General features: G+C 26.7%; 1 protein-coding gene across 1 annotated transcript; it reads right to left on the bottom strand.

Moving 5' to 3' along the window:
* Window positions 1-27,449, bottom strand: Pdfr (Pigment-dispersing factor receptor). The gene is made up of 16 exons (XM_018542073.1): window positions 27,423-27,449; window positions 27,148-27,233; window positions 21,259-21,431; window positions 19,466-19,573; window positions 13,178-13,341; window positions 11,106-11,209; window positions 10,400-10,544; window positions 9,405-9,507; window positions 7,820-7,940; window positions 7,476-7,554; window positions 6,903-6,988; window positions 5,340-5,520; window positions 4,578-4,692; window positions 1,437-1,527; window positions 1,296-1,342; window positions 1-222 (listed from the first exon to the last, which is right to left on the bottom strand). The coding sequence occupies exons 3-16, from the start codon at window positions 21,338-21,340 to the stop codon at window positions 41-43; spliced, it is 1,608 nt and encodes a 535-aa protein (XP_018397575.1). The 5' UTR covers window positions 21,341-21,431; window positions 27,148-27,233; window positions 27,423-27,449; the 3' UTR covers window positions 1-40.

Here is a 27,449-nt window from a genome sequence, read left to right as displayed (position 1 = left end):
TTAATTACAGTTAGATTCTTATGAGAAAATTCCGCCTCAGTTACTGTGACGTAATGCATACTGTGTCAATACTGTCAATCTCCGGCAAAGGAAAATCCGTTTCCTTTGATCGAAAATCCGAATGTAGTACTGATAATTCGACGATCCAAGGAATTATTTTACTGTGAGATTGGCTGCCAGACGTTGGGAGATTTGCGCATTTATTACGATTAGGCTGCTGTCCTGAAATGTGGAAAAACAATGCTCTTTATAGAAATCCGATTAAGAAAATTATATAAATTTGCAAACCACTATAAAAGATATAATATAAAAAATATAATTTCAAGCTAAATTATATTATAAATCATAAAGCCGCCTTTAATTAACTTTTTAGAAATTTAAAGAATAGAGATTTTCTATTTAAAACATTTCTTTCTAAATTTTTTTTTAATTCAATTAACTAAAAGTTATTAAATTTTTCAAGAGACAATTACAATTTGATTATAATTGAACTTTAACTCGATAACATAGCTCTAATTATAAAGCGAAGGATAAGAAGTAATTTCTACTTGGCTTTAGATAAGGTCTATTACTTCACAGGAGACATCAAGATTAGGAATATTGGAAGATAAGAAGCGGTGGAGCAAAAGCTATTACATCAATAGTATCTATAGGCTGGATGTAATCTCGAGAATTCTAATACATTGTCATTTCCTTTCACCATTTCCTGCGCTGGAATTTCCTTGCTCTGTAAAGTGAGACACAAAAGACAAGATTGTTTCATTTTTGTTTCATACGAGGGGGTAATCACTTAATGTAATCGTGGGACGGAGTCCCTGAAATCATTATAAAATTTATATAAAATTTCGATATATAATCCGACAATTACAGGAAATAATTGTGTAATATTAGATAAAATCGTTTATTTTACGAACTGACCGCATATATAGTGAGGAAAAATTATTTGTCATCAAATAAAATTATATAAAATTAAATGAAATCATGTAATCTGTGGGACAATATTTCAGATGGTGGTTACCCCCTCGGTTTCATATTTATTTACTTAACACGTAAAAAATATAAATGGTATTAAAGTTGCAATTGAAGCTGCATTAGCGAAAAATTGCTACGTAATTGCTTGCACATCGGAAACATTCAACGTAACGTATGCCGAAAAACGTATTATATTATCTTTTTTACGCAAGTAAGCAAGAGCAAACAAAATTAAAGCAATAAGGAATATTAAAAAATAATTATTCTCTATACAATATTATTCTTTGTACAATATTAATATATCGAAAGCAGCTTCTAAATACCTCGAAAAAGTACGCATTCAATTTTTTTATCTCTCTGTTCTTGTATTCTGTAAACAATGTGGAATTATATAAGATTGGCGAAACGGATAAATCGGCGGATTGGTGCCGACCTTTGAAAGGCCTTTTTCAATTATTACTCACTCGACAGGCCGATCTGGCGGAGTATTTCCACCGCGACAACACAGTCTCATCAACCCGGTAGGTCTCGTTTCTTCCTCTTCCATTACGATCACTATGACACAAGGCAAAAAAAAACGTATTGGTAATAGCGCTTTTATTTATATTCGACAATAAAGTTGACAACAAATATTGTGCAATAAATAAAATTTTCTGCAAAATTAAAAAAAAACTATAAGTTTTTAAAGAACAAACATAAAAAAGTGATAAATATATATATTTCTTACAGATATTTTTTAATTTGTCCTTTGTATTGTATTTCACATAAGAAAGAGATAATTCAATGTTTTGAAGATTAATATGCAATTTACAGAGAAGATTTTATTATTATTACGTAAGTTCTCTGTATTAATGTCCAAGAAGGAATTCAACTTGCTATAATAGTGTAATAACGTCATTCGAATACAATTATGTACTCCAGTGATCCGATAGATGTGACGGTATTATGTGAAAGTATCTTCAAATGAGAATATTTCTAAGAATTTTTATTATATTATAATGATCTCAAATAATAAATCATAAAATTGCGTTTTATAATATATAAGGAAAATATTTTTTTTAATTCAATGTTGCTAAAACGTAAAAAATATATATTGTATATAATTTTACTGTACTAAGATATTTTAAGCTCGAACAACATGAAATTTTTGCATAAAAAATTTTTTTCTGTTGCAACATTTTAAAATGTAATTTGTGATATTATTTATGTAATGATATTACAGATTTGATTACTGTTTGGATTAGACTTGGAAAATTCTTGTGTAAGCATTGGTAAATGTATACATATGTTACTTAGATCGTAATCTTTTCGTCTTCAATTGACATGCATACGTGTCTTTTGTACTTTTTCTTTAAAACATTTATACTAATGTTATATATTTAAAACATTTATACTAATGTTATATATAAATAAATTATTAATTCATTAATAAAAAATTAAATCAACGCCAATGCTTGACCATATTGTAATTATTATGAAAAGGGAAAACTATTAATTATTCTCAAAGGTTTCGAACAATAATTTATCGTAATGAGTAATGTTTTTCATAATAATCGAATTTATTATACATAATTCAACGAAAAGATCACTTAAAATTAGTGCTAAAAAGGACTTTTATTCAAATTTATAGTTACGTATCTTAGCAAAAAATAATCAATGGGAAAACAATGACGTTTTAAAGAGTGCTTTGAAATTAAAAATCTCAATCTTTGAATGCTTCGAAGAATCAAGGAGCATGCATTCTCTTGCATTTAGTTATCTCATTAATAAGTAGCACTTATTGATCGGTGATATTAAAGATTTTTCAATAAGAATACATTATCGGCTTATGTATAATCCATAATCCGATATTATAACTTTTCAATTTCCACAGAACTGTTAAACTGCAATCAGCCATCTAATATATTAATGAGAATTATATCAAATAACACGCACACACACATACTGCAATCGCCTTTATATAGTAGGGTAGGACGGGGGTAGTTGAGCCACTTTTTCTTTAAATTATTATAAATCTTTACACAATTATGATAGACTAATGATAAATGCTTTAAAACGTTGCATGCTTATCTACCTCAACAATTAAATACTTATAAATCCTTAATATACCTCATTAATTAGAAAGAAATTATTTTAATTGCAAGGATGCAAAGTGGATCAATATGCCCCACCAATGGGGTATAGTGGGCAACTCCGAAGGACAAGTTGAGCCATGAAGGTAATTGTGTGTATTAAGGTTATATATAATTTAAAAAATTGCAGAATTAGATGAGTTAACGAAATCTTTATTACAGTTTGTAACTTCTTTTTATAATAATCTGTACTTTCTTTGTAAATATAAAAGAAAAGAACAAAAATGAAACTAAAGTTTTAATGATAAAGATTATGAATGCAATAAAGAAAGAATAATAAATAAATAAAATGAACAATTCTAGATTATTCATAAGTTAATTTCAGCACATATGATAATAAAACAATGGTGGCCATCGGCCTCCCCCCCGCACCCACCCCGTCGGTGGAGGTTTGCCCCAACAGTACAATCACAGCAATAGTACAATCGTAGAAGTCGTGTGCTCCTGTACGGGAGTGGGGGGATGAAAGTTACTTCGCGTGGAAAGTTCAACGTTTCTGAACAGGGAAAGATGTAGAATAGTACTTCATATCATACATGTATAGCATACGTTAAAACTGTGTTTGTTAATAACTTTTTAACAAAGGACGAGCGACGGCTTAAACGTGTTGGAGGTTACTCAGGGTCATGACCTTGATAACATATCTCAAGGTCAAAGTCATTGGAGGGGGGTCCCCTCATAGACACATTTACCAAAACAATAGTTACTTGCCTTTTAAAAATATCAAATATTTTTTTAAATTATAAAGAATTTTAATTTGTTAAAGTTATGTACTTTATATCATTATTACGAATCTCGTTAAAACTGTAAATATGTTACAAGTATCAATTACAAATATTCAACAAGTATAGGTATTAAACCAGAGTTTTTGAATCAATATTCTACTATATATTGATGTGCTCCAAATGTACAACGAAAATTTTAAAGAAGTAAAAAAGAAAACGAAAAAGAAATGAATAAAAAAGAGCGAATGAGATAAAAAATGTTTTAAATATTGTGAAAATTATACTTAAATTATATGTTTATGGTTTATCTTTATTTTAATCAAATCGAGAGCTTTGCAATTATTATTACAATAAAATTATTTTTATATAAAACGATAAAATATAAACTTTAAAACTTTATTTTATTTCTAAACACACACACACACACACACACACACACACACACATATTATAATGTACCATGAATTAAAAAAGATTGAAAAACGCTAAATTAGATTATTCATGCTATTTTCTCAATTAACCCGAGGCAGAATTTATACTTTTTTCTTCTATAGATATTTGTTCGATGGAATATTCTATGGAAATATGTCTTCGAGAGATAATGCAAAGTCAATTTTTAAAAAGTTCAACATGATTCTCATTAGAGAAAAGATTGTCTGCGCTATTCAAATGTTTTTGTTGCTTATTTTAGTATGTAACGTACACTTTCAAAAATATTCGTTTTAAAAATTAATTGATTTTTACTTACCCGAAGTTATTCGGTGAGATTGACCGCCGCTAAGGGTCGACTGTCTTCTGGTCTGTAGATCGCCTCCTCTTAGAGAAAGATAAACAGCAATGGTTTTATCCAAAGCGAGTTTTACCTAAATCAAAGAAAGATATAAAACTCTTGTCTGTTTCGTTATAAAGAACATAAATTAATTCTTTAATTTAAAAAAAACTTATTATATTATTATAAATAGAGAGAAAAAGACATGAGATTTCATTATAAAAAATACTTTTGTATCTTTTTTTATAATGCTTTGATAATAAAAATAATACAGACAAAATGCCTTGAATCGTGTGTGTTCTCTGCTTATTATATTTTTAATTTTCAATTATATGTACAGATTCTTTAACTGATTTTAACTTCATTTTTTTTATTATAAAAACGTTTTAAATTTTATTATAAAAATGAATAAATAAAAACATAACTTTTAGTTATTATATTCCATTCTTCTAAAAAATTAAGTTGGTAAATAAATTAACAAAATTTTAAAGAAAATAATACCTATAATTAGTTGTTAAATTTATATTAAATAAATGTTTAGAAAAGATAATACCTATAAAATTATAAGAAATTAGCAACTGATATAATATCACCTATGAAAACAAGTGGAAAATAATCTTGTAACAATTATTTAAGTATATTGGCTAGTAAATCTTACAATTATAATTAATTTGATCATAAAATAACATTAACTTCAAATATATGACTGAGATAATATTTCTAAAAATGAAATCTACTCACTTCGCCATTAAGAAAACAATAAAGCGTCGCGATGAAAAGGCCCTGAAACGATCGCAGGAAATGAGTGGAGTAGGACCACACAGCGAATTTGCTTACGTTATCCAGAGGCGCTTCGATTATGAAGAGCATGTTAGTAATGCCTAATAACGGTAAAAGTACCACGGCTGCCCTTACGGCTTTCCTGTGAGTATAATAAAAAATTATTTTAACACTTTTACGATCTCATATTTCAATATTTATGCTTGCTATCGACATTTTTCGTAAAGTCGTTTAACGACTTACATAACCACAGAAACAAATATATTATTTATTAAGATTATTGAGAAAAATATTAAAATAAAAGTAATTATAAAGCTCAATATGTATAAAACAATATAAATATAAAGAAATATTAAAATTACCTTATTTAAACTTTATATATTAATATAACCTTTATCATTTTATTATTAAAAAATATTATTTATATAAAATTATTTATTTATTCAATAATTTATTTTTTTCAATTAATATTATAATTTTGTATATAATTTTCTAAACATTCCAAGATATTTTACAAACACACATAAAAATATAAATTATAAAATAAAATATAAATTGTTGAAAGTTAAAAATTAACATTTAGAACTTAATCAAATATTTCTTTCAAATCAAGAAATTAGTTCTTGATTTTAATGAAATGTTATTTTAAATTGACTGAAGTGAAATATAAAAAAAAAGATTTCTAGAAAAATATACATTTAAGACATTTATAAAATTCTAAGGCAATATAAGAGGAAAACTGAAATAACTATAAACTGTGGATGTAAAAGATAAATATTATAAAGAATAAGTAAAGCAAAAATTGCTTTTATTACATAACGCAAAAAAGCTTTTATTACATAACGCGCCAGTCGAAAGCAACCGCCAGTTATTAAATTGGAGTTACTTCCAATTCGATGCACACTAGTCAGCTGTCAGTTATATTATGGGAGTACAAATTAGTTCGGTCCGTTTTCCAAAAGATAATCGCCTCCAAAGATGAGTCATTTTTTCGAGATGGAAATCGAAAATTGCCTGAGAGATGGAAAAAGTAATAGCCAGTGATGGACAATACTTTAATTAATCTGTTCATTCATTTTGTTTTGAAATAAAGTTTTGAACACAAAAAACAGACCAAATTAATTTGTACACCTAATACAACGAAAAGCAATAAATTGGTTAACGAATCGCGCGCATAGATTCTTTGTGAACAAAAGCCAAATATAAAAAATTTAATTAAAGCAAAACGAAAATCTATATAAATAAGAGGAATCAAAATAATATTCAAAATATCACGTAGAAAGATATTAACAAAATCTTTTGCGATGGAAATTTTTAACTTCTAAAGTAAATAAAATAGGGAATATTTTGTTAATTTAAAGTAAATGAAGTAACCGATTAATTAACGGGAACGCTTTAGCGAGAAATTAGAAATTAGTATTTCTTTAAAGAACCAGATAGGTTCAGAATTTCAAGATTGAAGCTGAAATTCTGAACCTATTTAGTTCTTTAAAGAAATAGTAGTTTGCTTATTTGTGTACTTACAAAACTTGTTCAATTTCGCTTGTGTGACTTTGCCGAAGCTTCACCACGAGCACTCTTATAATATTCAGCAAAAACAAAAAATTGAGCTGAAAGAAAATAATGAGAAGAAATACAATGAGGGGTAAAAGAACAAGTATTAATTGACAATTTTAATAAGATGAAAATATTCAAGGACTCTTAATATAACAATATTCAACATAAATTAAAAGGGCGAAGTAAATGTAATTTACTTCTGACTCTTACTTCGCCCTTTTAATTTATGTTGAATATTGACAATTTTAAATTATTATTAGATATAACGTAAATTGTATTTTTTCATCGATAAATAACCGTCTGATAGTGTTTTTTTTTTTTCAATTAGTTACATATATGCTACAATTTTATTATTAAACAATAAAAAAATTATTAATATACAAATAGTTACAATTTATAACTTCACAGATGTTTATACGTATACAAACATAATCGTCATATATATATTATATATAATAGAATCAATATATAATATAAAACGTATGTGATTGATTCTTTTTTCTGTAGCCAATTATTAAAAATTCGTTATGAGTTGCTCACCAATATCACTGCGAATCTAGGTCCCTCAAGAATCCAAAAGTAGGACGATAAATTGTATCCTGACCAGCATCTAGGAAATCTAATATTTCAAAAATTCATAATATGTATAATATATTTGTAAATCATACAAATTTTGACCCTCGCTTTGGGTCTTCTTCAGTAATCACTAAACGTAAACTTAATGCTTACATTTTACAAGGAATGTAGTATACTATTAACATTTCTCAATTGTATATCTGTATTATGACCAACAATACAAATAATGTTATATATGGTATATAATGTCCAAATAAGTAAAAGTTATAAAAATGTCTCAATATTTGGGCAAACAATCCACAACTTACTTTGATTTCGGATGATAATAAAATGCCATAACAACGGCCCAAGCCGAGGTCATCAGTACTGGACATCCCCATCCAACAAATCGATACATCCGGTAATAAGACGTCTCTTGAAAAACCGTCACTATAAAATTATAATCATCGAAATGCGAAATTATGTGTCAATTGTTAAATTAAAATCTGATTTAAAGTGTATCAAAAGCTAATTAATTTGTCAATAATAGAAGAAGTTTGGATCATATTGAACAGCGTCAGGTATAGGACGAATTGTTAAAAATTAATTAATTGTTAAAAATATTAATTTTAATTAAATATAAAGAAACGACAGTTCGAATCGAGCAGTAATAAAGTTCTTTTGTATAAAAAATAATTTAATAACATACAATGTTAGTATGGCAAAAAGATGAAGAATATAAGAATATAAAAAAAATAATATAGTAAAATCAAACATTTCGGAACTCACAGGTCCTTCTTCAGCGATTCTTGAAAAATGTTACAGAGTCATAGAGATGAATAATCTTGCAGTCAAACAGATACAAAGTGGTAAAATTGTTTTGAAGAATTAATTTCTTGTTTTTATGTGAATTGTGTAATAAAATATGCGAAAACAGGAGCAGCTTTACATATTCGTCTGATACTGTTGAGTGCAAGTGTTACAATTAGGACTTTAATTTTATTCCGTTTTTCGAATATTCGTGTAAACGTAAAACATTTATCCGTTTTTATTCGCTTTCAGAAAAACGTTTACACATCTAATTAGCATACGAATATGCTAATTATACGTGTAAACATATGTTTTCATTTAAACGTATAATAGTTAATTACACGTATATTTGGAAAAACGTTTCTAACAAACAGATATATATATATATATATATATATATATATACTAATTATATGTGTAAACGTATTTTCGTTTAAACGTATAATAGCGAGCCCTAGTTACAATCATTTCATTTCATTTTTTCACATTGTAATACTTGCGCTCAATAGTATCAGACAAATATATGTAAAGACTGTTAACTGTTGAATATGTAAAGACTATATGTAATTGTTTTCGCAAATTTTATTACACAATTCACATAAAAACAGGAGAAAATCAATTCTTCGAAACCACACTATGTCTCTTTGACTGTAAGATTATTCAACTCTATGACTCTGTAACATCTTTCAAGAATCGCTGAAGAAGGACCTGTAAGTTCTGAAACGTTCGATTTTACTATATTATATTTTTTTATATTCTTATATTCTTTACCCCTTTTTATCACAGAGTTTATACTTTTATTTGCCCTAACATTTGTTTGTTGAAAATATATAATTATAAACACGTATGGCAATACTTATTATGATTATTGTGGTGTAAGTGCACTTACGGATAAATATACATTTCGTACATTTCCACATTTATGTAAATAATTCGCCTTGGCGCAACAATGAATCAGGCAAAAGATTTCTTAGTCTACTTTACAATTACGATTGCAAAAAATCTAAAAATATTCTACATGTACATTCTCACGATTCTAGTGAGATTAACGTCGCTTTCGTGCAAAACGTTATATAAAACGTATTACATTTTGCGAGTACATACCAGTCACCATGTTGTGCAGAAACAGACCCTCTATGAACATCCACATAAACATCGCAGTCTTGACGTACTCCAGCAGCACGTAACTGGCCTCGCACAACACTGGCTGCAAAAATATATCACGTTTTATGGATAAGCTCATATGTAAGTGTAAGTCATACAAAGTCGGTTTCTCCATACGTGAGAAAAAGTAACGCTAAACACTTAAGGAGCAGACTTCCAAAATGCATTTTGTCTAAAATTCCATTTTTTGAGTTAGAAATGGCATAGTGTTATCAGTGTTAACTGAGTAAGACTCGATTGCTCCAACGTTACTTCGATTTTAAGAGAGGCTTAAAACTCTCTCTGTCTCTTTTAAAGCCGAAAGAGAGACAGAGACAGTTTTGAGTCTCGGTTAAAGTCGAAGTAGCGTTAGAGCAACCGGGCCTTAGACTCATATTTTAAACTACTTTACAATGTTATGAAAGTATTATTTCACCAATTTATGTGCTGAAGAAAGTTTAGACACTCGAAGTGCATTATGTCTTTTAACTAGAAATAAATAAAATGCATTTATTCAACATTATTATAAATAGTTTAGCAATTTTGTTTAACATTTTACATCTTATTGATTGGCAAATTGTTATTTTCTGTAAAGCCCGTGTTTTTTGTTGGTTTCTTTCTCGTTTTCTAAAAATTATAAATTTTGGACAAAAGGCGTTTACTCCTCACTTGACATCTGAATTTAATTAGCAATTTAATTCAAGTTTCTACTTCAGCTCGTTTTCGGACTTTGAAAAGAGGCATTATTTGCATTAAAACGTGAATTTTACTAAAATCGCTCTCGTCTTACAATTATATTAGGAAATTATATATATATATATATATATATATATATATATGCGAAAATTTATAAAACAGAAACGTAGAAATAAATAATAACATTAAATCTCTGTGAAAAAAATGGAAAAATAATCTCGCTTTCATGCAAACAGTAAGGTAATTCCATTGTGTCTTACAGTATTTCCTATTCCTCGGTGCATTCCGTGCGGTTTCCTACGGTAGATCGCGATGTCTATGTACAACGTTAATCTTATCAGTACTTGCACGACCATGGCGACAAAGAGATTCTTATGAATTCTAGTCCTCGTGTTTCGCAACGATCTAGAAAATTAAACGCAAAGATCGTTTAGCATTAGCTTTAGCCATTCAACTGCTTCGGATGTAAATTTATGCAAAATGAGAACGGCTTTATAGAGATTATAGCTATGCGTCGAACGTAGCTTCACGCAACTATATTTTACTAAATTAATAACTTCTAAAAGTGTGATTATTTATTCAATATTATGTAACATGTAACTGTATGGTTATTGAGAAACCTCAATCTTTTGTTAAGAATAATGATCGACTTTTTTAATACTTTTCTATTACAATTTTATTTTTAAATCGTTTTATAGTTCTTTTCGCAATTAGAAAGAAACTGAGCTTCCTTAAAATCTTAGGAGAAAGATCTGTAACGGAAAAATAGTTAAAATAAAACTCCGTCGTAAACTCTCTGATGGGTTCTATAGTACCGAACATCAAATTGACATACAATTTATTTTTTAATTGCAAGTTTTAAAGAAGATATATATACACTAGAATTGTTTTACTTGAACTGAGTTTCTTCAGACAAATAAAATGCTCAAAATTGTTTTTTAAAACGCTTTTAAACTTTTCACTTACCTGAATCGACAGAAAATCACCAGAGAAGCGAGCAAAGCTACCAGAGATATACTGAGACCGACAAATTCAAGAGTACGTGTCTTCTCTGCTATTTCCATTTTCATCTAGAAAAAGACAAAACAGTCGACTACAATGAAACTTTGTGCTTTGATATAATGAAAACATATTTGGGATGTATTTTATTAGTAAAAGTTTATAAATCTTTTATTGTAAAAAGTACAACTTTTACTACGTATTTGTACAAATAGATATAACAAAAATTTTACTTCTTTAACTCTGTTGTGGTAACTTTTGACAATACAGTAAAAAACTTATTAATTATTTTATATAGCAAATAAATATATTTTTGTTTATTATGTTTGTCAAATTTTCTTTAATTAATCAATCAACATATTTTTAATTTTATTAATTTTATTAATCTCTGAGCCATAATTTTCGAGAGAATATCTATGTATTTATAATAAAATTCTAATAATTAATAATATTCAATTATCAATATGTATAATATGATATGTATATAAAACATACGTTCGATTATATCGAAGAAAATAAAGTTTAATCACAATTTTTTACAGTATCATGAAAGTTATTTCAAAAGACGAAAAAATCAATAATATCAATTCCAGATATATACGCGAATAAACAATTAGCAATCAGAATAAATACCAAAGTAAAGAATAAAAATACAGTAAATAAAATATAAAGCGTATACAAAGGCGAGATGCAACATGATGCGCGAAAATATTCATGCATTCAGAAAGAACAATAACTGTGCAAAATGCAACAGTTACATAAAACACATATTTCAAATAAAAAGAAAAAACTAGGTAAGCAAAAGATCGGGAAGAGGGAGAGAGAGAGATTAAAAAGTAAATTGGCGAGAGATGTGTAGTCTCAATTTTTATCATCAAAGCAGCCACGAAGATTATAGTTTATTCGAGCAATAACATATTCGAGAAACAAAACATAGAAGTATCTGAAATAAAAATATAGGTAAAATAAAAAAAAGATGAATATGTTGGAAACGATTTGCTGTTTTAATCTTATACATTAATAATAAGTTTATTCAAAACTTTGTGGCACCAACTTGATATAAATTTGGTTTATTTTAGTTTCTTTAATCTATTATTGTACATTAAAACATTAAACAAAGCATTAGTTATACTATTAAACGGCTTTAAAACAAATCACAAAAATGAAATATAGAAATATCTCAAATGAAAAAATTGATGCGTTAGAAACATTTTGCTATTTCAATTTTGTGCGTAAATGTTTATTTTGTAAGTAAATGTTTGATTTATTTTACCTTTTGGTCTGTCACACGTTAAAACATTAAATGAAACATCAATCACGCTATGAAACTTTTGAATATAAAAAGTTAATTTTAATTATAATATTAATTAATTCTTAAAAATTACATAATTTAATAATTTAAAAAATACATAACATTTATAATCGGTAGTTGTTTAGTGTTGCGTTGTAAGTCTGAAAAATTTTCGGCACGTGATTGGTAACTACATATGCGGTATATAAATTCACACATTATAATAAGTATAGTAATCTAGCTTTGACCGTAGATGGCTTAGTAAATCGTAAATTATTACGGTTTCCTTATTCTTGTTAATTTATAATCATGTTTACAATTAAATAAATAAAAGTTTTTTTTTATGTTGAAGGAATTAATAAATTATTTTTATATATAACATACAACTCTTTTACTATTTAATAAATAAGACAAATCAAAATTGTTAACAATTAAAAAATTTGAATTAATCAATTCTGATTATAAAGCGCAAGCATAAATTTTTATTTTTTCTATATATGTATACTAAAACAGATTAAAAATAATAATTATCTCTTATAGTCAAATTCTCTTATTCAAAAATTATTACTTTTATTTTTTAGTTCTTTAATATCCGGGATTAAATATAACTTGCTGTTTTTTCAAATTTTCATTACATGCCTTGTTTTAAAATATTCTTATATTGATTTAATTAAAAAACTGATTTTTAGTTCTTTTTTTTCAAATGTACATCGTCGTCATTTTTGACAGATATCAAAACATGAATTACCTCGCCCTCGACATTATTATTGTAGACTCTGTAGTGAAGCCACAGCATTTCTGGCGTTAAACAGGTAGTATAATTCGCCCAGCCTATGAATGATTCCTCGTTTATGCTTGTGCCGTTCTGTGCCTCCCACCGTCCATTGTAGCCACATTTTTTCTCTACGGATTCTGGAAAAATACACGAAATACAAAAGAATATGGAGATCCAATGAATTCAATGCCATCGCTAAAAATATCTTCAATTGCATGTCCACTTTATCGACACATTTTTATTCAGCCACTATATTTCTCTTATTACTTTTACTAGATTATAATAATGTTCAAAAAAAGATACTCAAACATTTAAACCATTTTATCTAATAATAATATATCAGTTACTTTTCGTGGTAATTATTATTAGATAAAAAGGTTTAAATTTTTGCGTATCTTTTTTTGAACATGGCTTGAACTTTTCATTTTTATGATATAATTTTTTTCGGATATCACTTACTTTTCAGAATATATCATAAATATATCACAAATATATCATAAATATATTTTAAAAATAACGAAAGAGAGGGGATGGATGGTGGGGGGAGGAGGTCCGGTGGGTCAAAGATAGTGGAAGTATGAGTGAAAGGTGAGAGAGGATGTTAAAAAGTTATAATTTCGGACGGACGGACATACATACATACATACAGACAGACAGACAGAGAAGGGACGTTTTAAATTTTTTTGGCTGGAATTACTCGTGGCGATGCCGCCTTTCAGGACATATAACGTTCGATTCAAAATTTTTTATATTTTAGAAGTTATGCACTTCCCAAAAATGGACTTTGGTGGCTCGGGATAAGAGACTTGTAGTGTCTATTATTATTAATCTTTCATATATCACTAGTAGTTTTTGAACATGGCCGGAGACACTATAACCGTGTCTCCTGATATTAAACAATCGCGCCTTTAAATATGCAATAATATATGTATACATTATCCAATAAATAAGCTGATGTTGTTTACAAGATATTCAATAAATATCAATTTGTTTAATTGATAAACTTGAGAATATTTTGAATATTTCCCTATTTCTTCGATAATAACATGCTTTTATAGAAACATTCTTCTCTCTCTCTCTCTCTTCTCTCTCTCTCTTCTCTATGAGTAAAAATAATTAATAATACAAAAAAATCTTATTACTTGTATTTTTAACAACTTTACATACCACAAAAGTATTACATTCGATTCACTTTGATTTTACGCAGAAAATGTTTTATCTCTTATATAATATAATAGTAATTTAATGGTTACAAAATCTTATTATATTTTATGTTAAATATAACAAGATCCTGTCACATTGGATTAAAAATCAAGCTGTACGTCTAATATTTTTAAATTAAATTTTTATATTAAAGAATGTAACGTGAATAGAAAAAAATGATGCATTCATGGATGTTCCATAAGATTAAAGGAAACAGAGAAAAGACTCTCATGTAGTTTGCTATCGTCTTAAAGATTTCCTTAAAGCTTGGAAAATTGAAGGGTAGTCCAGGGCCGCCATGCTTTCCACACTCACACTATTCAATATGTTGTACATATGCATATAATATAGTATGAGAAACAAATAACAGGATGGCGCTATTTGAGAATTCTTTGCCAATGACTAAATGCATCCGTTACGAGCGCTATTCATCTAAGATTTTACCTTGCATCATAAAATTTAAAAGTGTCTCTTTCATATATTTTTATGTTTATATTAAATTGTGTTTGTATAAAAGATTTATATTAAAATTTTCAAGATAATTGGATCTAGAAATAAAAAAACTAATTACATACAAGTATTTATACAAATAAGATATAGGAAATAGTTTTTTCTTATCTTCTGTCTTTCTAAAAGAAGAAATAACGATTAAGGGGATCCTTAAGCACTTAGACATACAGACGATTACGTGTCATTGACACATCACTACATCAATATCTTACTCACGCACGCCACACATATACGTAGATTTTTGTATCGTAAATATGTTTTAATTAGACATCTAAATCTAATTTTAAGAACTCCACGCTGTTTCTTCATGCAAACTACATGCCTGATGTGGACTACTATTTCTTAAGTAGAGATTGCGCAGCTTTTATATAAAACAAATGTTGTTACGACGTGCAACGACGTGACAGCTCTGAAGCGTCATATTGGACTAAAAAATGGTGAAAAAGAACTCAATTTTGAAATTTTTTATCGTTTTCAGCATAGATTCTACCTCACAGGCACGTATTAATTAATGCGTATACTTTAATTCTGTAAAAGGATTTTCGAATCTGTGAATGACAAAAAAAATATTTACGATACAAAAATTATACGATTTAGTCGGTAATACAAGAGGCTTTAGGATCACCTTAAGATGTTAATGATAGTTATTATGAGATATTTGATGAATAGAAAATTGTGCGCCTTAAATTTGTCGGTCTTTTAATTAACCGTTAAGGAAAATGTTTAATAATGGCAAATCTTAATTTACATAAATTACTTATTTTTTAAAATAAGTCATAAATTATACTTGCACTTGTAACCATATATTAATTGATTTAGGTATAAATCCAATTTAATTTAAAAACACTTTTATCGGATAATTCTTAGTGCACACGATTGATTTATTGTGAGAGAGATCTACACATTTCTTTTCTTTAAAATATTATAAGCAGCAAGTAATTAATTATAAAATTTACATATAATTTTTTTTAATATACAATCTTACAAATATCTTCAGAATGTGTTAAAGTATATGTAAGAAAATCATTTAATAATTTTCGTATACTTGTAAAGTAAATTAACTCAGTTGATTTATTCTGCGTAATAAAGGAAAATTATTATGTACACTAAGGATTAATTATAAAATGTTTAATTTGTGTGTCCAAACTTTGTCTTTCTCTCTCTTTTTATGTTAACTACATAATTTGTGCTGCGTTCCATTTAGACATTAATCAATAATGAATTAAAAATCAAAACATTTAATACATACAATCCATTGTCAACGATTTTCTCGCAATTTTCTCTCTCTCTCTCTGTTATTATAATCTTTTGTAATTATTAAAAATAAAATATTTCTATCCATAAAACCATCGATTATTTTTCATAAATAAGAAGTGAAAGTATTTTAATTTATTATACATATACATATATAGATACGATACAAACGCTTTGATTCGTCATTTCAGAGATTCAAAGTATTGCTGAAGGTCATTATTTTTACGTTCTTGCTTTGCTTGGTTTCTTAAAGGCGATGTACGACGATTGAACATTGAATTCAATCATTCACATTACACTAAATTAGTGCATGTAAAAACTGCTTTGCATGAAAGTAGCAATGTTAACAATTTAATACTAAATAATAATGTCACGTTATTTAACAAAATACATATATTATTCATTGTCAAAGTTAATTATATTATTCCATGGTACTATATTTAGATAATTACATAAAGTTTTTTTTTAAATAATATTCTAAAGAAATTGTGATAATAAAAACACATCAATAATATCGACAACGAAAAAATTCATCTCACGACGCATTTGCAGTTAGCGACGCTATCGAATGCGATCAAAGTGTTTCCGGGAAGACGTGTCGAGAGCGGAGAAAATCTCTCTGCATTTATTATCCCGCCACCATGTTGCATCGAAGATGCAGCTTGAATACTTCTGTCCAGCTATATTTAATATTAAATACTTCGAATAAGTATCGAGAATTTATTTTCAATGAATAATCATTTTTGGTCTAATATAAATTTTCGATAAATCGGTTGAAAATTCTTGAAAAATTTTTATTACATATATTTTTCAATGTAGTTTGATATTTTTGAACAATGTAACATAATGGCCTTCGAGCAGTTCTTGTTATAAATGGCCTTAAAGAACTGCCTTGTTTTGGAAATAAGTGCATTTGCATCTCGTTACTGCATCATCGCCCTTAAAAATTCATTTTATCCACTAGAAAACGCGATTGTATCGTGCAGTAAAAAACGTGACTTTTTATCACGATTTAACTTGAAATTAATAATAACTATATCGCAATAGGATCTACGATACATAATATTGCAACGACGGCAAAATTTCTTAAATAGAATGTACGATCATGTAATTTCTTTCCTAGAGCTGAAATATAAAACATAAAAAATTTTTCTTCAAATTAATTCAATTTTTAAATTTAAATAAAAAATTAAATAACTTAAAACATTAACACTTCTCGCTATGTAAATTACGTGATGTATTTTTTTGTGCCATCCGTTACCTAAAAAAACTAAGCCTTATAGTAATTGTAAATTGTCATAAAATAGTTGTAATTAATAACTATATAATAATATTTATGATTGTAGTTCTTTTCGGTTACTATATATTTGTTGATAGAACCATATATAGTAATTATTATTAATGTCACTGCAGTAATAATTATAATTATGATAATATATAATTATAGTCATGAATATCGAAAATATTTCTTTCTATGTGCGCGGTTTTTGTTTTGTATTTCAACAATTTTATATGCATTGTACATTTTATCTGTAAATCAATTATAAAATTGTTTATTTTAATTTCCACAAATAATATAATCAATGGGATTATGATTGCATTACAAAATGAAATAAAGCATTGAATAAATAATTATATATATATATATATATTTATTGCGTTTTTATTTTTATATAAAATATTGTTGTGTAATAAATTTAGTAATATGAAATTATATTTCTTGCATAATTTCAAAATTATGATTAAAATTTATCCATCTGTGCGAAATATTTGTGGAAATATGTTGCCAATTAAACTCACCTTGTTCCTATTAAAGAGGAAGTATTGTTGCGACATATTCCTATCCTCAATTCTTTCTACGAAGTTTTTAAACAATTAATGTACTCCTATATTAAATCTGCAAATTGTGGTGCATACGAACAATTAGATAGTGCAAACTCTCATATAATCTTTTAAATACAAATACTTATAGATCTTTGGAAAAGAGAGCTTAGTACGTTAATGATTTATTAAAAAATCTTCTGATTTTTAGAGTTTTCTGACTCTTTTTACCTTCTACTGATAATTTCCAGTATAATATCTAATATTTGGTGTTGAAAAAAATACAATACGTATTTTATATATATAATAAAATAATTATAAAAATTTAAAAATTACACACATATACAATTAAAGATAAAGTTTTGTCTCCTTATTTATTTATTTTTTATTATATTATGTCTACATAAAAAATTCTTTATACATTTACATATTGTTAACTGTTAATCCTTTAAAAATGCACGGTTAAAATTTTATTTTCTAAAATTTTTTAATTCAAAAATGATAATCTTTTACAAAAATTAAATCAAGTTTTCGTGTGTGTAAAATTATAGCTATTATCAAATTGTTGTTAGTATATAAAATCTATATCAGTTTTTGTAATATTTATTTTCTGGATAAATTTAATGAAATCTGTATATAAAAAAAATAATTTTTAGAAATATTTTTTATATTTGCAAAATCTGATCTTATGATAAAAAAAATTAATTTTATAAGTGCGTTTTAGTAAATGCGTAGAAACACGAAAGGTAAAAAAGAGAAAAATTTTAAGAATTAAATAAAATTGAAGGATCAGAAATATTTTCAGTTTTATACAATATTAATAAAATATACGTCAGTTTGTCTAATATTTATTTTCCGAATAATTTGCACAAAATATATGTGTACAAGGAAAAAGATTTTTAGAAATATTTTTCACATGTTTATATATATATATAACATAACCCATTGAGAAATCAATGTCACAAGTGCGTAGGAACCGTAAAGGGTAAAAAGAAAAAAAGGTAATTCGAGTTAAAATTAGAATCTGTTTTATATTCTGAATATTAAATTTTTGATGCTAATATCCACTTTTCTCTTTTTCTAGAAGAAAAAAAGTGAAATTTGGATTACGGTCTAAATCAATATACTTCGACTAATTTGACTTTAAAACTCACTAACAACAGAAATTTTTATTCAGCTTTAATAATTTCTTTTATTATGCTAATGACTTGGAAAATGACAGAAATTAAAATTACGATAAACGAATATCCATATAGCTATGCGCAATTATTCATTGTCAACTCAATATCAAAGTTAGATTATCAGGAAGATTGAGATCTACATTGAAATCAAGCTTCATTTATTTAGGCTGCGTTCGGAAATATCACTCGAGTACCACTGTGTATCGTCTTATCTTTGTTTAACATTCAATGGACAACAAGGATAAGATGATACTCGGGGAAACCTGAGTAACATTTCCGAACGCAGCCTTACTGGTCGTATCAAATCCATCCACAAAGGGGCATCGCTGCTTTGCCGTCGTAGAAGCTTTCATTGGCGGCCAACAGAGCAACGAATCCCATACCGGATTACACCAGAGTTCTGAAAAATAGAAAGAGTAGCGCAATGTTTCCCACAGAGTTGACAATGCTGCAGCTTATATTAAATATGCACATCAGTAAATCGACCTCAAAGAAAGAAGAATTTCCAACAAATTAGGTTCTAAGAAAGCAAATAAATAACAGTTATTTCTCTTAAATAAATTTTATAAAACATATAATGTTCAATTAAATAATATTTAAAACATTTTCTCAACAGTTTTTGATAAGGAATATTGCATTGTTAATCCATTGTCTTATCATCTAATATAATAATAACTCTATAAGTAAAAAAAACCTTATATCTCTCTCTCAATATTTTTATAAGAATACTTCATATTTGAAATTTATGAAAGTTCCTAAAAAATGTCTATTAATCTTCTTCAGATTTCATATGTATTTTCTTTCTCTCTCTTCAAAAATTACAAAATAAAAAATCTTCCAATATTTCAGAATTTATATAGAAAAATTTAAGAAAAAGCTTTTTCAACAAAGTGTCTTTTGGTACACAAATTAAAAAAATTTTTTTTTAAACAAAAAAGCTTAGAAAAAGATCAGAATTTTAAAATATAACAATTTTTAAAAAGTTATATAAAAAATTTTTGTTAATATTTTATACAATAATAAAAAAATCACAAAAGTAAAACGAGTATTAATTGCTGTGTCGATTCCCATTAATTCATTTCACTTTTATATTTTGAATTTATCGGAAATCTAGATAGATTATTTTTATTTTGCAAAAATTTATGTTTTGCATACAATATTCATATCGAATAATTTTATGAGAATTTAATAGATTAAATTCATACGTCTAAGAGAATATTTTACAAACTATTCTGTCTCTCTCATGCATGTAAATTCAACTTATTAAATTCTTATAAAATTACTCCAATTTCTGAGGAATATTTTTTTATATGATTCTAAATTTAATTCAAAAAACAAACAAAATAATTTATTTCTTATAATTAATATAGGTAGTATGGCTCAATAAATTAAATAATAAGTGTAGAAGGGCTACGAGCCAGATATTAAGTAATAAAATTTCTAATAAATTCAAAACATTATATAACAAAAGTGAAAACGAAAGTTCAGCATAGAACTAAAATATAAAACATAAAATGTAACAATTATAAACAGACGTTTCAATCTCGTTTGGGTCATTCTCAATGTTTGAACGTATAAATTATTTTAATAAATTCTCTCTATTATAGTCTAAATAAAGATTTATACGTTCAAACATTGAGAATGACTCAAACGAGATCGAAACGTCTGTTTATAATTATCACATTTTATATTTTACATTTAGTTCTTTGTTTAACTTTCGTTTGCGTTTTTGTTATATAATGTTTTGAATTTATTAAAATTATTGTTTACAATTGTCACATTTCATGCTTTATATGTTAGTTCTATGCTGAACTTTCGTTTTCCTTTTTGTTATATATGTTTTGAATTCATTAAAAATTTTATTACTTAATATCTGGCTCGTAGCCCTTCCACACTTATTATTTATTTCTTATAAATAATTTTCTTTAGATATGTGCATTGTGCATACAAAATCTTATTATGATCTTATTAAAAGTGAAAATTTTCAGGGAACACTTAGAGAGATAGAGTGACAAATTAAAAATATACTACTTGCTTTTAACGTGAGTGTAGACGCAAAAAATAACCAAGTTTAAAAGAGCATACCTCCGTACGGTGCCACGAAATGTTTGTACTGAATACTACAAAATTCATGAGTGTTGTTGCCGTTGGTATTCAGGCTGTCCATTTTTCTTTTAACAGGATTCCCATTTTTTGTTCGGTGCCTCTACGCTTTCGTTCCAGTATTTGCCACGCAGTCGGCGGAAATGTGCAGCGCCCTGTAAATAAGCTCTTCTATTTCCTGTTTTCTTTTTCTTCTATTTAAAGAATAATACTTCTGTTTTTTTTTTTAAATAAATGCGAAACATTCTAAAGTAAATTGTGGATTACGTTCGCTTTTTGTTACGCTGAAAGAATACGTTTTTATATTGTTTGGATTCGTATCACATTCCTTTTGAACAATTAGAAGTGCAAAATTGCTTCGTAAAAATGTAGAATAAAGAACACCATGTTAAAACAAGATGATAAGAATACTACCGATACATATTCATTCTCTTATTTAATAAAAAAAAACAGAAAAATATAATAATTTTAAATAAAGCAATATATCTATGCTGAATTTATAATTCCAATTTCTGCATTGACATTTACTTTTATTATTTATAACCAAAATTAAGATTGTTTCAGCACTTAACACTTATACGATAATATTCATAAATTATAGATACATAGAACTTATATAAGTATCTCGTAATCATACACTGAAAAAATTTTTATTTGAAAATGAATGAACTAGTCTCAGCTAGAAATGTAGAAACAAAAAATAGAAATATAGTAACGCCGTTACTTTTATTATTACTTTTCATAATAACGATTTGATAATGATATTGTGAATGTTTGCTGTGTTTAATTTAATAACTAAATATTTAATTTTATGCTTAAATTGACATGTTTCTTTATTTGTAATTTATACCAGAAATAACAATTATTAATATTAATATATATTTTTTAAGTTAAATACTAAATTCATTTTTCATATTAAAAATGGAAAAGTCAGTTAGCATTCATTTCTGTGTACCAATATTCGTGGTCTTATCAAGCTTTCACACGAAAGAGGTCAAGCTGAGGATCAACACGTTCTCCGATGCAGCAACTTAAAAAATTTAGGTGTTTAAAAATATATATGTTATGTAATTTTATTAATTTTTAAAGAGAAATAAGCTCCTAAAATAATCAGCTATATAGTAAGTCAATTAGTAAATAAACATGTAGCGATTTAAAAATTTATATTTATCATAAATTACATTTTTTGTTTAAGCTTATAAATTTAATTAACATGGAATTGTTAAAGAAAACTAAAATTGAATTAATAAAATTAACATACTTATAATTAATAAACATATTCATATAAAAAAAATACTACACAAAAAGATTCTTTAATATAAAATAATAATATAATTTTTGGAAAAGAACTTAATTGCGAAATATATATTAAGTAATTCCGTAACTAATTTATAATTCTGATGATTCTAGCTATATTAAATTTCAGTAGTTGATTAAATTTTTATAATCTATTAGTTTTTTATATAAAAAATTTTGATGAAATTATATAATCTAATTATAATTAAAAAATAATTAAAACAACAGGCTACGAGCCAACATTCGTTAAATTGTAAAAGTTTTAGTAAATATAAGAAGTCATTAGTTAAAAATAAATATAAAGTTTAATAAAATTTAAAATTTAAAAACAGACGTTTCGACCATTATTAGGTCATTTTCAATGTTAAAAAAGTCGCAAAATATCGTTAACGATGTACACAAACAATGATATTATAAAAATTTACAAAAACGAATACATGCGTAAAAATATTAATAAATTACGAAAAATATGTATGTAAATTCTGTGATGTGGGTATTTAATCTCACTCGCTATTGAAGACTTAATCATATCGGCGCAAATTGGCAAGAGTCCATCAACAAAGCAATCATCAAATAATGTAAATTGTGAAAAACTCCACATTTCTAAATCAAATAGTAAAAATTTATAATTGATTTAAAAAAACCACAGAGGTTTTACATAAAATTCACGTTCGAGATTTCTCATTCAAATCGGTTGCGAGCTAAGACCGTTGCGGTAAGACCGCAAAAATAGAGCTATGTGTATATATTTTATGAATCAGAATATTTTATGTGTACAATTGTTTATTAAAATGAAAAAAGAGAGAATCTCCACAAACTGTGAAAAAATTAGAAAACATTGTTTTATAATAGAAATTGATCAGTGCACATTACGTGAATATATTTAGGTATACGTATCAATTATGCTGCATATTTATATCAACAATATTAGCTCAGCCTTAGTAGTAACATTGGCTATTTTATACAGTATAAGAATATATATACATATATATATATGTATATATATATATATATACATATATATATATGTATATATATATATATATACAGAGTGTTCCCGGGTTAAATGGCAAAATTTGAAATACGTATTTAGGACCTCAAAACAAAAAAAAATTTCCTCTGGAAGAATTCTCACAAACGCTTCAAGAGATATAGGTATTGACTTATTAATGCCTGTTTCCACCAATGCAGATTAACTTTAATCTCGGTTTAACTTACTGTTCATCTTTTTCTAATTTTTATAATTAGAAAAAGATGAAGAGCAAATTGAACCGAGATTAAAGTTAATCTGCATTATTGGAAATGGGCCTAAGTTACTCAACTGTAGGAATATTTTAATGTCGAAATGTCGCTTTTTGCTTTGTTTTGAAAGTCGTAGGTCGTTGATAGGCTTATGTTCGCAATGTAAACAAAGCTCCTTTCATTCGTAATGATCTTCAATTATTAAAACGGAGGATAGAGCAAGCATGCAATGAAATTACAGCCACACAATGCCAATCAGCCACTCGTTCTGTCATCAATAGATGTAATGCTTGTCTCCGAGCTGGAGGCCGTCATTTTGAACAAAATATTTAATAATTAATTTGTTATTACTGTAAAGCAATAAAGAAATTAAACCTGTATTATTTCGATATTTATTTATTCCTATAGTTTTGTAATTTAAGAAGTATTATAAACTAATAGTTAATACGTATGCGTCAATGCTGAAAATCCATCAGCGTCGCGAGGAGGACTACATACGCGGTACATAATTTCACACAATTATAATTTACATTAACATCCTGTTACAATGACTCGAGTAGGCATTGTCACTTTCTATTATAAACTAAGTAATAACTTAATTCATACGAATGAAAGGAGCTTTGTTTACATTGCGAACATAAGCCTATCAACGATCTACAACTTTCAAAACAAAACAAAAAGCGACATTTCGACATTATAATATTCCTATTCCTACAGTTGAGTAACTTAATAAGTCAATATCTCTTGAACGAAGCGTTTGCGAAAATTCTTCCAGAGAAAATTTTTCTTTGTTTTAAGTCTTAAATACGTATTTCAAATTTTGCCATTTAACCCGGGAACACTCTGTATAATATTATATATGCTATAAGAGATATCATATGTAAAATGTGTATGTGTGTGTATATACACACCAAAACGTAATATAATTCTACAATAATAGTACATTATGTAACGCGTAGGGGTTAGTTTATGGCGCGAAGGGCGCAAAAGCACGATCGAAGCGAGTGCGTATTCGCGCCCGCCCGCGCTATAAACAATATATACCCCCATTATATAGTTACTCATAATATTGTTTGTCACGCGTTCGCGTGACAAAAAGATAATTATATAACGTCAGAAAAATGCATCTTTCGCAAAGTTGACGTACATTAGTTATGTGTCTGTAATCGACTTTACAACAATTTAATATTACCAATGTAATGTAATATACATAAACAGATGAATAGCAGAAATATAGATTACATTCAAACAGAATTCATACAGAATATATAGGTTACGCTTTCTGTATGAAAATGTACATATGAAATCAATTTGTATGTCACAACAAGTTTATTCAATTAAGTTAATCAGAACATCAATCAACGCAAGTTCACACTTTACAAATATTATTCGCAATCCTGTTTATTTAACATCCAATAAAGCCGATAGCCACATTATTGGTCTGTTTTCTGTTCCTGCACTAGATTGAATTAGAACTTTCTTTCTCGCTTTCGACAAATATCAAACATATACCTATCTCACTTTAGGTTCTAAAAGTGTACACTAGTTCAGCCACAGAAAACAAACCTTATCATTGCGTATTTAATTATTAGCATAGAGAAATTCTACATTGTAACCTAAACTTCTCTTCAGTTTTAACATTTTTAGCCTATTTAAAAAAATTAATCATATTATAAAAGCAACATATTCTTTATACATGTACTGAATTTAAAAAAAAGTTTAAATTGTGGATAGTTATATTAACATATATTAATTGTATATATATTAGTTTCTATAATTTTTATAATTATTGAATATATACTCATATACTAACAGTCTCGAAGATTTTGTTTTACACTATTCTTAGTATACGTACTAGATGAGTTTAGCATTAAACATCATAAGGTAAAATTATTTGTGCTAGATTGCTAATTTCCTAGAATCTATATACATTATACATATATCGATTTCATATGTAATTTCAGACTAGATAGTCCATCATTATAAAAACAAACTTAGTTTCGCTCAATTCGCAGGGGATACGTGAGGTGTTCTCTACCATAATGATTAATCCGTAATGACAAACACGTTTTCAGTAATTAAACTCAACGGTAAGAATCATTGAGGGTGAAATTGCTCCTAAAAATAATCCGCCAAAGATTTAAATATATATTATACGTTTTTGTATAGATTTCTTATTAAAGAGCCAAACTTAATTATCATTGATGATTTAAAATAAATATTGTATAAATTGTGCACACACACGATGTATACTTCGTCAATATCTCCAAACATTTTCAGATTTTATATGTATACTATTAGGGATATTAATAATAAATTTGAAATATTTGAGGTTCAAGATATGCTGAACATATGTTAAGCATATCTTGTACTTACATATTTAATTTTTAAATTTTTCGATCAATTTATAAAATTTTATGTATTGTATTTAATTAAATTATAAGGATAATTATTTTGATTATAAAATATATTCAGTTTTTAATAAATGTACATCCTGTACTTTTGGACATTGTTAAAACGTCATGAAAATATAAAATCAATATTTAATAAGCATCAGTACAAAAGATCGCAATATATAAAAATGCAATAAATAAAATTTTCAAATGCCGCATAAATTTCATATCTGCACAAAGTTTAAAATTTATATAAATTGCAGTAAAATATTAAAACGTATTTGAATTTGAATATGGAAATAATAATTGCTACAATTTAATATTATTATAACAGAAATTTATTTTCTGTTTAGAATTTTTAATAAATTTATAATAAATTGAAAAATTGAATACATCTTATTATTAATATATTAATTCAAGCTAAAATCATGAAGGGAATTCAGAATTACCTTATATGATAATTCACTAGTAAAACAAACTATCTGCTATACTTTCTGCTTTAATAAATCCCCTATTATTTAACCTTTGCTTAACAAGTACTGTTTAGACTCATGGCATGAATTAATCGAAAATTTTTCATTTGCGAAATGAAAGGCTAAAGATTATATAGTAAAACCGTAAATAAGACTCGTTCACGATGTGATCAATTTCAATTTTGATTGAAACTTTTTTTGTATTTCAAGATTACACTAGTTTAAAAGATTTTATCTAAAAACATAATATAGAGACTGTTTCTAGAATAATTATCGACATTAAGCCTGAATTTGCTATCTAAATATTACATATATAAAAAGTTTGCGTAATCGATAAAAAAATAACAGTTATTATATAAATCATAACATAGTTTTAAATAATTGACGATTAAATAATCACGTTATTAAATTTTTGAATTCATTTTATCGTGATATTTAATTCCACAATAGTGCATTAAAAGTCTTACCAGTATCTCGTTCCGTTTGTATTCCCGTCAGTAGTTCAAACTTGGATTAGTCAGCCTCGCTAAACTCTTTTCCGTTCTTTGAACCTCTTCAAACGATGCGAACAAATTTTTAAACTTACATTAATGTCGTAATACAAAATATGTATAAAATAATTTAAAGAAATAGTTCAATATTCTTTATCACCAATCTTAATTTTTTTATAAAGTAAAAAAACAAAGCTGATTTAAAAATTAACACCGTTTTTTAATTGGTAAAATAAATTTAAAATACATACTACACCAAATTTTATTACTGAAAATTA

This window comes from Cyphomyrmex costatus, unplaced genomic scaffold, assembly GCF_001594065.2.
Source record: "Cyphomyrmex costatus isolate MS0001 unplaced genomic scaffold, Ccosl1.0 scaffold302, whole genome shotgun sequence".
NCBI lineage: Eukaryota > Metazoa > Arthropoda > Insecta > Hymenoptera > Formicidae > Cyphomyrmex > Cyphomyrmex costatus.
The sequence above is the reverse complement of the archived record's forward strand: the minus strand, read 5'-3'. Positions and strand labels throughout refer to the sequence as shown.